Consider the following 17,476-nt stretch of genomic DNA (forward strand, 5'->3'; position numbering starts at 1 on the left):
TTATTCTTCTCTTCTGTCTCCAACATACAGGAGCATCACAGCTAACTTGACCTATGCTGGTCTGAATGGAGACCATCATTCTGCACATGTAGGAATCCACTTGGTTTGAAGATTCCTTCCCTTCTCCCACCTCTTATTTTTTTGGTCTTCCTCTTTAAACAAAATATTAGTTGTTGTTACAGCTCTGTTAAAAAGCAAAGAGATTTCTAGTTTATACTTTATCTAATATAACACTCTGTGTTAAGAACCTTCCTTTTCTCATTCATATTATGATACGAAACAAGTTTTTTAAATAGCAATTTTACTTTTATTTTCTCCTGTCTTAAGATGAAAATTCAACCAAAATACAGAAAACTTTGAGGAACTGACTGTATCTAACATTGGTCTGGCATTAAAATTTTCTGGTTGGGCAGCACAATTGTTTAATTGGGAATCTCAGTGACAGCTGAACAACCTCAATGCTTGGGTCAACAAGCAGAGGAGCTTCACTTTGTCACCTATCCAGAATGATGCTCGTCAGGACTGATCTTACCACTTGGGGAACATTTATGTTTCTAGTCATACCATTGATGTTTTCTGATACTACATTGGAATAGACACTAAGACACTGAAAGAGACAAAGTTCTATATGTAGGTATATTTGTAATTCTTTGTTTTTCATAAGACAAATGCAAATGTAACATTACTCCAAATACTGCTTCATCAGAAATCCCCAAGATAACTGGAAGTAAGTGCCCATTTCCTCATCTCAGGAATAGTGCCATAACAAAGATTGAATTCTAGTGACCAGCCTATTTGCAGAGCATGTCGTATGACATCGGGGTTAGTTAACTCCTTGACCTCATAAGAGGTACCTCAAGAGTCAATTGATGTTTTTGCATGTATTACTTATTAATGCATAGAAAATTTTTTAAGTTCACTTTTTCTTTATTCTGTCTTTTTTACCCATCTTCCCTCATTGTAGCAAATTAGACGGCCGGATGAAAGCAAAGGAGTTGCTAGTAGAGTTGGATCCCTCAAAGTAAATATGTTTCTAACATTTTTTGGCAAGATTTTGTCTATAGCCTACACTTCTTCCTTTTTGGAGGGTGGTGGGAGGAAGGGGGCTTTTTCCATTTTTCACCATCCCATTTTTTTTTATTTTAATATTTTTATTGGCTGTTGGGTCATATTTTTTTGTTTGTTTCAGCTACACATAGAGCAACCAGCTGAAGGCAAGCTGCCAAGTAACTAGCTTTGAATGGCACCACAAACAAGAAAAGGGCAACTGCCTCATTATAGGTGCCTATAATTTGGGGTTCTAGAGTAAACCGTTCCTCTGACTGATGTCACTATGTGTTAAGTTCCTGTTAAACTGAGAACTGATATTTATTTTCAGAATATTAGCTCCCCTTTTTACCTTTTTTTGTAAAAAGTAATTAAATGTTATTTTAGTGTCATTACCATTTGTAGTTCGTTCCAGAAAAAAAAATATTATCAGTTAATAACATGTATTTTATATCTATGAAATCTTAATTAGAAAAAAAAATTTTACGTGATGCTGGTATAAAGGGCTCACGTATAGCTAACAGTATTTAAGCAGTTATAATCCCCTTTGTTTTATTTTTTAAGTTAAAAAAATGATATAACAATCAGCAGAAACCAATATATATCTGAATGTTTGCCCATTTGTGAATTTGATCTGTTAATATATGACTTAAAGATCTCTGATCTGATGGTCCCATTTGCTAGTTGTTAAATATCTTGGGTCAATATACCATGGGCACTCAATACTCTAACATTTAATCACAATGAAAAGGTAAACAAATTATCACTCTTAAGAAAAGCAAACATAGACATTGATAACTTTTAATGCTGCCACCATAAATGCAAGTTAGAAAATTTGAATTTTTAAAACATATAGAGGAATCTTCCCCCAAATTAATCAGTTCTTATATCTTAATCCCATTTGTTACAAGAGTAACTGTTATTTTTATCAACATGACAGATAATTCACTGCACTGGGATGTCCTAAAATTCAATAAAGGCCTAATATTAAATCATTTCAAAATTTTATACACCTCCAATTTATTTCCATTTAACAATTTATGAAGCACTAATTTCTGTACTCTTTTCTCTCCTTGCCTCTTCTGCCTTCTTAATTTTATTTTTTGTTGTTTGCGTGTGTGCACGCACATGAGTGCACATGGATGAAGGTGTGTCTGTATGTTTGTGTCCTTTATTCCAGACAACCATCCTACCTGTTCTCTAAAACTGCTATATACTGGGTAGCATTTTTTTTTTAATGTTATTTCACTAAGGATAATCAGAGGGAATGGGAAGTGTTGATTTTACGCCTGTTTCAAAAAAAACGAGGCAAGTTAAATTATTCAGTGAGAAAAATATGAGTTTATGTATCCCGATGACATATCACTAGCATTCCTCACTGTCTACTTGTGAGGTATCATATTTTACCTTTGTCTTTAAGGAAAGTTAAACCCATTATTGTTTAGATTGTGGATTATGACTCAGATTCAAGTAAAAAAGTACAGAGTGACCTAACTTTTTGGAAATTACTGATAATGAAATAAAGATCAAATGGAATCCACAAATGAAGCACCGTCTGCTCTAAAAGAGATTGTGTGTGCAAGTGTGCGTGTGTTTAATTATATCTTAAGTTCAGCCTTTGGGTATATAGAACTTCGGGTTATAATTATACATTGTTTTTAAGTGTATACACAGTATAAGTGTGTGTATACACACATTATGTATAAGAACAAAAGATGCATTTTAGGGTTCAATCAGTTTAATATGAATGCAGCCTTAAATCAAAAAATGTATTTGGGAAAGGAAGGCAAATTTCATAATTTTTAAATATATTTATTTCATATTTCTCCCAAATAGAAAAATTTTAAGTGACTCTCTAGGGGATTATAAGTATACTTATAGTATCTGTTTTCTCTAACACTTTGGGAAGACAAGATGCAATAATTAAAATGTTGGCTTCCTAGTCACGGTTTTATTGAACATGTATTTTTGTGTTATACAAAGATCTTTGATGTGTTGAAATGTTTGCCAAAGGCAGTGAGAAATGTATAATGCTATGATATTATTTTTAAAAGGAAAAAGGAAAACTGAAAAGAGAACAAGTTGCTTTTTCAATTCATTTTCTGATGTTTACATGTAGCTCCATCGAAAGCTGGAGGAGCTCAGAGATCACCTAGAAGGCAATGTGAAAGGATACTCTCTCAGAGTAAATGTACGATTTCACTCGGTGATTCTTTTCCCCCTAAAGCTGTGCTGACTGGTAATTCCAAATCTAATTGGTTTGTCCTCTCATCTCCATCTTTTTTTACTTTGTCTCTTTTCTCCCTTTTTCTTTTCTAGCTGTAGCTTCATGCTCACATTTATGAAATTAGGATTAAATTAGCAGGGTAGAGAACCTTTAATCTACACTAACATTGTGGTGTTTTAATAACATTCTGGCTCCGTTACAAAATAAAAACTTCCTTTTCAAAATCTGTGTTTCTTATACAACTGTATGATTGAGGATCATTTCATGAGACTTCATTTGGAGCCTTTCCATTGACTGTGTCTTCTGCCCCTTGTTGTCAGCAGGATTATAAATTATGGGCCGGATCCAGGTGATAGAGCTTTCATGATTCAGTTTCAGTTATCAAGGAAAATGAGTGTCAGTATAGGTATTCTGGCAAATAAACACATTTTTCTCTGAATTAATAGACTTCTCTTGACTCAGAGTCTTTTGGATTAATTATAAGATAGCATTTTTTGTTTAAAAAATAAGGAAGTAAGCATCTTCAGAAACACTATCATGTAACATCTTACAAATACTTGAGATAAAGATTAATATAGCCAATAGAACACTTTGAAGAAGAACAATACATTATAGCCAGTCAATATTGTACATACATTGTATGATCATATAGGCAAAAATAGTATTTTTGTGACCAATAGTTTAGACTTAGAATACTTGGTCCTTCTACTGCATATATCTTTTCAAGATAAGTGGAAGTCAATCTTTAAAATCATATATGGTATAAATATGGCAGAAGAAAAGTTAAATTATTGTAGCAAATAATCTCTGGCTCTGTTTAGCCCTCATCTCCCATTCCTGAAGCTTTTTAAAAAGTTCAATGAATCCTAGCCCTGATTTACTTCTCCCAAAATTATTGCCATACATGTAGTCAATGTTGCAATAATCGTTTTATTATAAAGGGTAGAATAAAAAAAACAATAGTGCGTGATAATTCTCTGGTTTCTCACCTTGTTTTTAATTATATACCATAGTTATGTGTATCTCTATATTAAATTTCTGATTACTAAAGTCTAAAGTTGTTTTTATTAATATCAGTCATTAAATTCTAATAGCTAAACAGAGAAGGAAAGTATAACAAGTGCCTCATTTTTCTACTTTCTTTTGAGCCAGTCCTTCTTTTCTATGTATATTATAGAATTTAAAAGATCATCCATGATTACCCTCAGAAGCTGTTCCACTGTTTTTTTAAGAAAATGGTTAGCGTGAATTTTATAATTGTCAGTCTAAACATACCTAGATATTATTCTAGAAACCACTAAAAAGATTTTGATAACATTAATGTATGTATTTAGTGTCATGCTCTTCCCTTACCAATCATGAGAATTGATATTATTTTTCTTTCCGTCAAACCAAGACTAGAAAGTTGACTTGCTCAGGTTAATATGGTAGGGAGTTAGTGTTAGATTCAGGCTAACTTAAAAATTCTGTGCTTTGTAAATTAGTTTATCTCATGCCACTCTTCAATTTCTTTTTCTTTTAATAGCTAAACTGCATTGTACAGTACATAATGACTAATCTCAGTATCTTCATCTTGTGTTTCATTTCACAGGGTCACATTTTGTTCTGATTACCTTTTCTCTAAAATAATTGACTGTTAACTAGATTCCTGTTAACTAGAAAAGTATAGGGAAAAAAAAACTATCAAAACACAATTAGTATCTTCTCCAAAGAGTTAGCTAAAAGATGCAAATCAAATGTTTAACTGGATGCTCGTTTCTCTCCTTCCCCTTTAATTCCTGTTACCCCAGAATGCCTTAAAATACACCTTGTATATTTAAAAATGTTACCTAGAAGCAGAATAAAGTTATTCTCAGTACCATAGGCTATTTACACAGATTTTGTTTCTAAAATAAGATAAATTGGCATAAAGTAACCATTCAATTTTCTGAAAATTTATTATAGGTGTCACACACAAGAACAAATCTGTGGATGCTTTTTAATTCATTGAAACATTGTTAAATATTTCAATAAGATGAAAAAGTCAGAACCATGTTGCCACTGAAATATTTTATTTAATAGTTGTGGAAAGTGAGGCATCATTCAGAAGTTTGGGATAAGGATTTAATTAAATCATTTATACTTCAATTGGTATCGTCTATACAATATATAATTTTGTAGAGAGGAAAAAGCCCTGCATTATTATTTATTATAGATAATCAGCAATATAAAGTAGAGAACTCTGTTAAAATGTAGTTTTAGAATATTAAATTTTATTTATATACTTCTTTATTCTACAATTACTCTGTTATTTCAAAAAGTAAGATGTATTAATTAGATTCTTGAATTCTAAGTTAAGAATATCATCTTTTTCTGTACATGTACATAGCTGCAGTATTCTGAACCCCAGATAGGTTTTTTAGTAATTTTAATAATAATAAACTTATCATTCTGTGCCTAAGCAGTTTGCCCAATTTAATGACTGCAAAAATTACTACAAATCCTTAGACTGATAATATGTTGCAAATAATGACAAGAATAAAACCACATGAAGGAAAACATTAATTTTCATGTAATCAAATGTATGAGTTTAGTAGGAAGAATATTTAAAGTAACATACAAGATTGAAGAACAGTGCAGACAGTGTTGAAAACTAGAAAGCATAGGATAAGATAATGCAAATGGTCCTTTCTTTAGATAATATAAATCAAGGTAAGTTTACAAAATCGAAGTTAATTAGTTAAAAATGGGGTCCTGGAGAGCTTGAATGTTAAAATATTCAGGAGAAAAGGTAGATAAATGCTCATGAAATACTGATAAATAGAAAGAAAAGAGGAGTAAAAATACCTTAAAGCCACAAATTTTGTATTTTCACTCAGTTTATGTAATGTGATAGTAAATTTCTGTTCAGCTACAAATATATATAGATAGATAACCAATTATATTAATTTCTTAAAGGCTTTCACAAACAATGAAAGAGAAGATGACTTATGAAGACAGATTATTTATTGGCAAATAAGGGAACTAAAAAGAAAGATGATGAAGTAGATAGGATATAATAATAAGTACTTGTTATGCTAACACAAATAAAAAGATGATATGATTTGAAGTGGACAACATCAAGGGAGGAATTACTCCTTAAAATAAGACTACATATATTTTTAATAAGTTTAAGAAAAATATCTGAAGTCAGAAAATAAGTCTTTTGAATAATGATTTTTAAATGTTTAACAATTTCCTGAATGCCAGAAAAGACTGGTATAAAATAGGGCTACTATAAATAATGAATTAGATGGTTGTGATTTTGTACATCTTTTAAGATCAGTATTTTCATTCCTTAGTTCTGAATCACTTCATATTTTTGACAAATTCTCTTTGTTGTTTTGTTTGCACCTTTATATTCATCAGATAAATGCTATTACTCAGGGGTCAGCAAACTACGGCCCTTAGGCCAAATCTCTCTCTTTTGTGGGCCCACAACCTAGGAATGATTTTTGCATTTTTTAATGATGGGAGGAAAATCAAAAGAACATCATTTTATGACGTGAAAATTAGAAGAAATCCAAATTTCAGTATCTAAAAATAAAGTTTTATTGAAACACAGCCACACTCATTTATTTGCATAAGGTCTATGGTGATTTTGTACAACAGCAGAGCTAAATAGTTGCAGCAAAGACGATGTGGCATACAAAACCTAAAATATTTACTATCTGACCATTTACAGGAAAAATTTGCCAAGAACTCCTATAACTGGTTAGTGTGTCAAGATGACATTGACAAAGAAATGATTTTAGTAGAGGCTGTGTGAAATTATTTTTATTTTAGAGCTTGAGGGAAGAAGAGCTGCTTCTGTTTTTCTGGAAATACTTTCAGATTATTCTGCTTGGAAGCATGTGTTTAACAGAGTTGATCCTCTGAAGTCTTATACCTTTACATTTTTATTCTTCCTTTTTACATTGTTTTTTTCCTAGCTATTTTCTCTTTTTCATCACACACACACACACACAAAGTAAACTCACTATGCAATTACTATTAAACCCTTCGAATATAAAACTAACATATGGTTAAAGTATACGTTATACATTCATCGTCTTTGGTGGGGAGAGACCTTAATGTATAATGATAAATTCCGTTCTTACTCTTAAACTTTAAAAAGATTGTTTTTTTAAAGTATTTTTGCTGTTTACATTACATTTTTCTGTTACTTCATTACCTCTCAATAAAGGTATTTCCTCTAAAGAGCATGATCAGCTTTGATTTCTACTGACTTTCCTATTTGACCTCACCTAAAATTACATCTTCTATAAGACGTTTTATACAAATAGAAAGACACTCTCACAGGAACAAGTAATACATAATATTTTAATATACAGCACTTAAAAATCTGGAATATACCTGGATTGAATCAGCCAACTTTGATTGAAGGGGAGCAGAATAACAGGAAGATTAGTCATTAGATAGGTAAATAAATATTCAGTAGCTTTTAAATGAGTAAGCATCAGTTTGTATACTCTTAATCTCTTTAGACAAATTTCTGTGTCTTGGCTTTTGTACTTAGAACATTGTTTGAGCCCTGTAAGTCTTCCTTTTTTTTTTTTTTTTTTTTGATATTTTGGAATTTACTCACATCAATAATGTGCATTTAATTTATAATAATTATGTAATATTCTGAGTACCTTGGTAGGTGATGTCTTATGATTAGACTACGATAATGATAAAGATGGCAGTAAATCAATTTCAGTATTATCTCTTTGGGAAACAGGCTAATTTTGCTACTTTTCACTTTGTTATTATTTGCTTAAAGTTAATATAATTCTGAGGTTTCTTGTGAGATGTTTAATGTTTACTGTAGAATTGCCCTTCTCAGAACTCACTTTAATAAAAATAAAATAAGGTACAAGTAAAAGATATCCTTGACAAGTAAATTTCCCTAGTAATAGAAAATGGACAACTGAGAGGGCTAAAAAAGACAAGATTGAAACTGTTTCTAAAATATAAAATTTTTCAGTTTTATGAGTATAGTTATAGAAACAGAACAAATACACCCAGCAAAGTTTTCCTAGAACTGCTATCTTGCTAAAGAAAATCAAATGTGTATGCGCATTTGCTAAAGGAAATTAGATGTGTATGTACTTGAAAAGTATAATTTCTTAATATGTATAGAATTCACCATATTTTAAAAACTACCTCAAAGTAACCCATTAAGTGGCAGTCATACATTTTATCATAGATCTTTGTGATGGTTAGCGTAAAACCTTCTTAATATTATTTTACACAGTTTTTTTTTTTTTAAGGATTAAAGGAAAAGAATTTGCATAGTCATTCAATAAACACTTATTGAGTGCCTACTACATTCATCTGTGCTGGATTCTGGAAATACAGTTAGAGAACAAATCAAATAATAAGGGCATTTCTGATTCACTGTGCAATTTTCTCCTATACCTTCATTTACCCACCCTAACTTTGTATTTTGGAACTTCATGAAAAATTTTATGACTGGAAAATGTATACTTAAAAATTTTAGCTCACATGGCATGGCGACAACTTAATAGAAGAGACCGTGAAATTGAACATAATAGTGTGACAACCTAGAAAGAAAGAACAGGCCAGAAAACTATCAATTCAAAGTCATGAACATTAAACATGGGTTTAAATATAAAATAGCTGTTTAAAAAAAATCAATGAACATTCTGATAAAAAAAAAATAGGTCTGAAGAGGAGTTTTGTGTTTGTTTTTATATATTTTTTGATGTTGCTATTGGCATATATATGGAGATTCAGAAATACTAAGAATGAAATAGTAGGAACAAGAAATTAAAACTTGCTTTAGTGCCCTCTTTACAGAATAATAGGAAGATGTACTATAGAATTATCCTATAAATAACGTCAACTCAGTTTGCTAGTGTTAAACCAATGACAATCAGTGTGGCACCATTGGAAAAAGTGACCAGCATTCTGCTTTCCTGTTAACCTTAAATGAGCATCTTTTCAGCAAGATCACACCAGATTCTGATCAGAAGGAGTCATCTCCACCATGGATTTTTTTTATAAGCTGAATATTTTTTTTTATCACAAGGTTCTCAAAAAGCTTAAACCTTGAGATTTCAAACTCAGGTGTCTCCTTGTAAGGCTGTTTTATTATCGGGCAAATATGTTGGTGATGGAGCCATCTTAACTTCTGAGACCCGTATTATGCTATCATTTCCTCTTTAACAGTGTTTTCTTTTCCCTACTGCAAAACCAGGCTCGGCTTCCCTCGTGCTCATCTACCTATAGTGTATCTGAGGTATACTTTGCACGTGTTTTATTACATGGTCAACAACATGCTCGCCCTCACCATTTTTCTTACTTTATTTTCCTTTTGCCTTAATTTATTTTGCCTTGCACTTTGCATTTGGCTGTAAGGGATAAGGGTACCAAAGGGGGAAAGTTAGCTGTTTTAGGGCAAAATTTCTATATTTTTATACTACACTGTTTCTGAGTAACTTTTTTTCTGGCAGTCGCTGTATCACACTGAAATGGTTAAAGTCCAAATAGCGAAATTGATTGTTGTACAACCACCTTAATTCCATTAAGATTCCTTTGAACCAGGTAATCTGTTATCGAACTCATATTGGCTAAAGACAAAGATTCCAGTTTGCAGACCTACATAGGTCTGTCTCTGGTAGCTGAAGATTTATATTTACATTAGTGACAATTCTGTCCCACTAACCATAGACACAGGAAAGCATCCAAAACTGGTTATTAAATGTAAAGTTAATATGAAACCCCTATTTTTATGTAAAACAGAAGATTCACTCCGTTTTAGAAAAACTAATTAGGTTACTCAGGAAAATAGTTTCCTTGATACTTGTATTTTTATAAGGTTTTTATAATCTAGAAGAGCTTATCACTCATGAAATTCATGTTCTTTTAATAAAATATCTTACATGAAATTTGACATCTATATTCTTTGCCATTGGAGGGGTTTCTTTTCTTATTCTTACTGTTAAACCAGAGCATAAATGGGTTTTTTGTTTTTATAAGCCAGGTTCATTGATATTTTATTAACAAACTTTGAATACTCATAAGTCTACTTCCTGTAGTAGGGGAACTGTTGAGTAGCTAAAGGAAAGAGTATATGTACCTCAAAATATGAATAATAAATAAAAGGACTTTAATAGCCTATGAATTTTAAGATCTTAATTTGTTACTTTAGAGATCTAACATATTTCTACATCTATTTACTTTGGGCAGGCCAGTATTGTCAACTTAATTCTGACCACAGAAATATCTCATAATGTTATGCAGAAAACAAAAAGATGGCACTATATAAAATACCAGGTAGTATATAAAGACCACAGACAGCATATCGTTTTTTGACTTTAAAATTTAAGAAAAAGTCTTGAAATAATAGGACAACTAAACCCATAGCCTCGCAAAGTTGAATTATATTGACTTCATAGCATTACAGTCATCTTCTTTAATTTTTCCTTTTGCAAGTTGCAGCTGTTACAGATTTTTTCTCTTAAAACTAATTTTGTAGAGAATTAATTTCTACTTGAAATATATATATTTGTAGAGAGAAGCAAAGTAATGAAAGGCAAATGAATTACTTGCAATATCAGCAATGACTTTTCAAAGAGAAGATTGATATCATTTCATCACCACATTTTTCATAGGTCTTTTCTTAATTTCCCAGGATTATGAATCCCAGTGTAAAAAAATATATAACCCATTTCTTTCTGCCACTTCATCCAGGCAATTCTCCATTTGCCATGAGAGTGTATAAGAAGTCTACCATTGGCATCATCTCCAATCACAGCCTACAGCATCCATCAGGGTATTACTTTCTCTGTGACAGCATGTGTGCAGGAGGGCTCTCAGGTTGGAACGTGGAACTGGCTTTTGGGGGATGGGACTGTGAATGCTGTGGCATTTGCTCCATAGCACTTAGCTCTTAAATGAACTCTGGCTTACTCTGGGTTTGTTTCTTTCATTGTGACACATGAGCTTTATTTATTTGTCATGAGGTATGTTTCTCTTTTTGTCACTTGTGATAAGGTTTCCATATTCCACACAATGCCACAACTCTGTGGACTCCATAGGTGGTGTTTTGTTTAATTTATGATGCTATAAAGAGCAATACCATGAACAACTCCTTAGGGAATCTAATATTCATGATGATCATCTGGACAAAAATAACCTTTTGTAATTGTTTTCTATTTCATCTTAAAATGGTAAATGATTGTTTCACAAAATTTTAGACTATACACCTTAATAATTAGAATTTCAAGGAATGTCCTCATGTTTCAGTTTTTCATATGGAAGCCTCTTGATGAGACTGTCAGTAAAGTGCATTATTTATTTTATAGCATCACTATGGAGGTAGTCAAAACTTCCATGGCTCATTCTCTTTTTTCCTTCACATTCATATCATCTTCACTTACCTCCACTACTACAGAAATAAATTCTTCAGTCCCTAATGTAACATCTTGGCTTTGCCAATTTCATGTCACTATCTCTTGTGACATTTATAAGACCAAGAATAAATAAAATAAGCCTTGTTCAAAAATAAATCTATCCACGAGTTGTACAAGATAATTTCTAACTTGACCTGGCTAATACTTCTCAGTAAATGTAGTTGATGGCACTTTTGTAAAAAATAATACAATTCTCTTAGTATGTGACAAGCTCTGTTTGACATCTCATTTATTTTATCTTAATCTTCACTACAGCTCTGTTTAGGAAAGATATTATTATCATCCTCATTTTACAGATGAGGAAGCTGAGGCTCAAAGAATTTCGATAAGAATATGAATTGGAGTGCATAAATTGGGTCAAAATAAGAAAATTATGACTCTTGCCAAAAGTCATAAAGCTGTGGCAGAAAATTGTTTTTTTCCTAAATGCCATGGTGTCTGCAGTTCCAAAGTTATTAAAAGTCATCGGCTCTCTGAATGGCATGTAGTAGTCTCATATTTTCACCGTACGTATTTACCTGGTTTATGATGATTAGTTTTAGGTATTATTTTTAGGAAAGGATGTAGATGTATCTATAAGATAGAAAACTTTAATTCAAGGAAATATTAGACATTCCTTTGTGTAATTTATTATTATTTATCTTGTATTTAGTCATTCAATAAATATTTATTGAGGACCTAATAATGCTATATTTAAATATAGTCATAATCTGCTAGCTATTTCTTGACCTATAGAACTGGCTTCACATTTAGAATGCATAAAATATCATGAATATAATGAGATCAGTTGTCTCAGGTTGTATACTATTGTTCATCCCTTCAAACCAAGTGAAAAAAAAAAGGGAAGAACTCACTTTCCAAATTTCCAACTAATCGTCAGCTTTGTTCCAGCAGTGTTCCAGCAGTGTTCATTTTTTAAAATCCTTTGAAAAAATTGCTTCATACTTTCCTAAGTTTAAACAAAAGCCAGAACTAGTAGTATCTTCTGGTAGAACTAGTGCTTTTTTCTGACTTATTTGAAAAGCTAAAGTATATACTAGATGTAAATCTTTAATAACTTGTAACAGTGTCTAGACCAAAAAAATAATAAACATTGGACCCTTTAACACCTATCTTTAGTTCCTTAGATTTTCCAGAAGCAAGGTTGATTTAGATTATTTGAAATGTGGGAACTAAAGTGATTTTTCCTGTTGAATGGACAAAGACAGAAACTTAATTATATTTTTATTTAAGGCTTAAGAGCTCTTATCTACCTAAAGAAAAGGTGACCTTTTTAAGTTGTAACATAGGAAACAGTTGCCATTTGAATTTGTAACACACTATTGAAGCACTAATTCTGATCTAAACAAAACCTCAACAACTGACTGACAGTTTGGAGCTTCTGCAAATGAAAGTTTTAGTTGAATTGCAGATAGTAGATCTACAGATTCAAGGAAGGAAGAGAAGAAGGAAAGAAGGGAGAAAAGGAAGAAAACTGGACTTTAAACACTAGCATTTCCTGTTTAAAAAGAAAATATAGGTCCATATGTAACAGGACCACAAACTGTTTAAACTAGAAAATAAAGATTCATAAAATGAGTATTCTCATTTTATGAATGTCAAATAATCACCTAAAGTTTCCTATTTGATAAAATCTCACTTAGATAATCTTTAATAATTGATTTACTGTTTATTTTAATATATTTTTCTGTAATGTTCCTCTCTTTCCTTTCACCTATGTGTACTGTTTTCATGCTGTTTGTATTTAATAGTTGGGAATTTGAGATAGTGTCAAGAAATCTCTTAAAAATAGTATCTTTTTAAAATGCTACATCTGCTGCTACCAAAGTTTCTTGATTCCCACCTCACTTTTGAATTTTTAAAAATGAATTGGAGTGCATAAATTGGGTCAAAATAAGAAAATTACGTACATACCTCTCTCTACATCCAAGTAAGTGACCAGACGTAAAGATAATGGGAAAGCACGTGACTTTTCTCTTTGACAGGGATATCTAATCAAAACATTCTTGAAAAAAGAATTCATTGATAATTTTTGAAAAAAGATGATGGGTACGTCTGTCTACTTGGGCATACATTTTTTAAATTTCTATAATTAAAAGGGTTTTTAAATACTATTGTGGTTGACACTAGTGAATTTCCACTTATCCTCATATACTGCCTCATATACTGTCATCATCTGAAATGTAAAAGAGGTCATCAATGAAAGTAAAGCATAAGAATTTTAAACTTTAAGATTTGGAAATATTAATACATGAATAACAAGTTTAGGAAGTTTTTGAGTTAAGTGTCTTAAAACTAAGATGTACATCTTTGAGAAGGAGAAGAGATATTTATATATTTTACATACATATATATAAATATATATATTATGTATAAATATCTCTTCATTATAAATATCGCTTCATAAAAATAAGAATAAGGGAAGTCTATAAAGTACTTATATGGAAATTCAGCTTCATACAAATACAGTTTAGCTTGTCTTCATGAGTTATCATTTTACAAATGAAATAGATTAATTAGAAATGCAGTTAGAGCCCAAATAAATGTTGGCACATAATATGCACTAAAATGACAAACCTTGCTTACATTCATACTTATATTTCCTGCTGCTATTTGAATGTCTTTTTATGATCTCGAACTCAGTATATCCAACTCTGCCATCTGAATCCCTTCTCTCTATCATGTTCTTAAAGTTTCCCAGCATAGAAATCTTCTAGTTATTTTTCACTCTTCTTTATTTTTCATCTTTGACAGTGTCATTAAATTTTGTCAGTTTTATTTCTTCCTTTGAATTATCTCCTTTTAATTCTTCTAATACATACAGTGTAGTTTATAGCTGAATCTACTTTCAAATCCTGTCTTTAGTAAAGATAAGTAATTAACTTGGCCTGTTATATAAGAGGCACTCAAAAATATTTGGGAAATGGTGAGTGAGTGCTTAAACAAATAAATCCATCAACTTCTCTAAAGTTTATAAAGTTTCCACATCTGAGTTTCAGAGAGAATTGATAATTTATATAAAATTATCAATGTAAAATCTAATAAGGGTACCTGGGACATAGTAAATATTAAATAAACATGTTTCATTTTTTCTCTCACTCGGATGTTTAAGCCCTAATAACTTCAGACTCGGTTTATGAGAGTAGCTAGATAATTGGATTCCCTTTTAATAGTCTTTTTCTCTTACGTCAGACTCATCTTCCCAAGGCTACTTTAATTCCTTTCAACTCTAATCGAAAAAGCTGTAATAGCCTACCTCTTAGTTGTTATATCAAGAGAGTAAATGCCTCTCTGACTCTCTGTCAAAGTTCTTCATACTTTGAACAGCCGCTATTTATCTAACATTATTTTCTAGTGACCAACTTCTCCCAGTTTGCCCAGAGCTTTCCTGATTGTAGTATTGGAAGTACCACATCCTGGAACTGTCCCAGTTTTAAAACTGAAAGTTCTACATTCCAGGAAATCCCTCAGTCCCTAGCAAACAAGGACAATTGACCTCTTACTCCTTACCATGTACCTAGAACTCCAGTCAAGGTGAACCTTCTTATCATAATGTTTCTTCTTTCTTATTGGCTATTATATGTGCTAGTCTGTCTTCTTGAAGTGCCCTCCTCTACTATATAGCTGCAGCCCATCTTCTTCCAGAAAGCTTCCTCTACCATATCCATTAACTCTAATCATCCTCTCAGGGGAGTTTCCATTGTGCTTATAGGCAGTATTACCCTATATTGCTTTTCTTCCTGCCTATCTGAATGTTTTTCTATTGTTCCTTACATGTTGATGATCAACTTGATTGACTACCAGATTCTGTTTTATTTCTCTCTATATATCTATCTGTACTGTCCTGTGTAATAGCTTATAACTACATGGGGCCTTTCGATTTAAATTCATTAAAATTAAATAAAATTTAAAATTTAGTTTCTCACTTGCAGCAGCCACATTTCAAGTTCTCAGTAGTCACACATGGCTAGTGGCTACCACATTAGAAAGTATAGATATAGAACATTTTCATCATCACATAAAGTTCTATCGGACAGTGATACTCTATATAGTTTTGGGTTGATCTAGTAATCAACCATTTTCAGTATTATGATCATCATCATCTATCATCATTATTCTGTTTACATAGCACTTACTTTGGTCAGGGATCATTCTAGGAACTTTGCATTGTATTACCATCATATTAGTTATATAGTAACTACCTTGGCATCAACTCCTATCTATAGCTCACATCTCTCTCCAGAGTTATAAGCACCTTGAACATAACTCAGCCCCTAAATTTGTTCCTTTATCCTCTATTACAATATATGACACTATGCAATTATTCAGACAGGAAACCTAGGAGTTTTGGATTTATATCCCTCATGACCTATGTCCTACAGATTTTGCCTCTTTATCTCTAGAATCTATGCCCTTCTCTCCAGAACTACTTTCAATGATTTAGTTGGATTTCTCATTTGGATTACTAGATTAATCTTTAAACTAGTTCCTCTACTTTTATCATTTACTCCATAAATATTTTTAATTCATCTTTACATTGTTCACCAGAATGAAGTTGTTAAAATGTTAATGTAATCATACCATTCTCTTACTTAAAATTTTTCATTGGCTCTCTATAACCCTGAGGAATTGGTCCCTACATACCACATCAACTACTCCTGTTACCAATCCCTATGATGGATAAAATTAGCTTCAGCCATACTTTTTACCATTTCCCAGTTGCCAGAGTCCCTAACATCCATAAATTGCACTTTTTCTCTGATTTTCCTGCCTTTCCTTCACCTAACTAAATTATAATTGTCCCTTACAACTCTGCTCATATATCTCAGCTTCAAGAAGCCTTTACTGATAACCTCCTCAAACCCAACTCTCAGAGTTAGGAACATCTTTTACATATCCCTAATAGCAGTTTGTACTACTTCTGTTATAGCACTTATCGTGATATATTGTAACTATATATATATTTAACTGTCTTTTTCTATTGTGAGCTCCTGGAGACCAGAGGCAGCTTTTTTTTAAACCTAAAATTCACAACTTAGATCAGTTTGGGACAAACAGTAGGTATTCAGTTAAATGAATGATTGAATGAATGATATTTAATTTCCTAATTGCTCTGTTCACTCTGTTGTTAGATTATAAAATTTGGTTGGGTAAAGACATTGATTAGCTTCCTTTAGATTTTATACTTCCTTCCTCCATCTAGCACACAGTAAGCATTTAATAAACACATACTGACCAGATCATGAGTTAGAACCCAGTGTCAGATATCCCATTATATATGTGTCAAATGTCACTAAGATTTTCTTGCATGTTTCTAATTCTCTGAAGTATATATTAATCTAGGTCATTGCTTCTAAAACATTTTAATTCTACACTGCCTGACTGACTTCCTTCAGTATATTTTGATATTCCATTTTTTAAAATAAATAACAGGAGTAGCTGGCCCAGTTTTTCTTGAGTGTGGGTTCCATCAATATCAAACAGTTATTCCAGTCTATACAAATCTCGTTCCTATTGACCTTGGATATAATAGGAAGGAAAAGAATCTCAAACTGAAGAATTGACTGTCTTGCCCTATTGCTGAAACCTGAAGCTTACCTAGAGCAGTGCAGCTTTCTTCTCCATGACCCTAATCAGTCTCCTTGACATCCTGTTTGAAAAACACTGGAAAGTAAGTCTATGAAAAATCATGCTTTCTTAAATTCAGATGGAAATTTATATGGGAATCAGAATTGGTACACAAGCAAAAAAATATATAGAA

The 17,476-nt window shown here is 31.8% G+C and overlaps 1 protein-coding gene across 7 annotated transcripts in view; it reads left to right on the plus strand.

Annotated features, from left to right (window-relative positions):
* The window catches only part of GPHN (gephyrin), a 390,228-nt gene that overhangs the window by 229,529 nt on the left and 143,223 nt on the right, over window positions 1-17,476 (plus strand). For 4 of the 7 annotated variants that reach the window (XM_025049111.1, XM_025049112.1, XM_025049109.1 and 1 more), the window contains one exon: window positions 965-1,021. The exons of the other annotated variants lie outside the window; for them this stretch is intronic. In XM_025049111.1, the coding sequence (XP_024904879.1) occupies window positions 965-1,021 (57 nt within the window). The remainder of the gene's footprint in view (window positions 1-964; window positions 1,022-17,476) is intronic. 7 annotated transcript variants of the gene reach the window in all.

Source organism: Pteropus alecto, unplaced genomic scaffold (assembly GCF_000325575.1).
Source record: "Pteropus alecto unplaced genomic scaffold, ASM32557v1 scaffold276, whole genome shotgun sequence".
Classification (NCBI taxonomy): domain Eukaryota; kingdom Metazoa; phylum Chordata; class Mammalia; order Chiroptera; family Pteropodidae; genus Pteropus; species Pteropus alecto.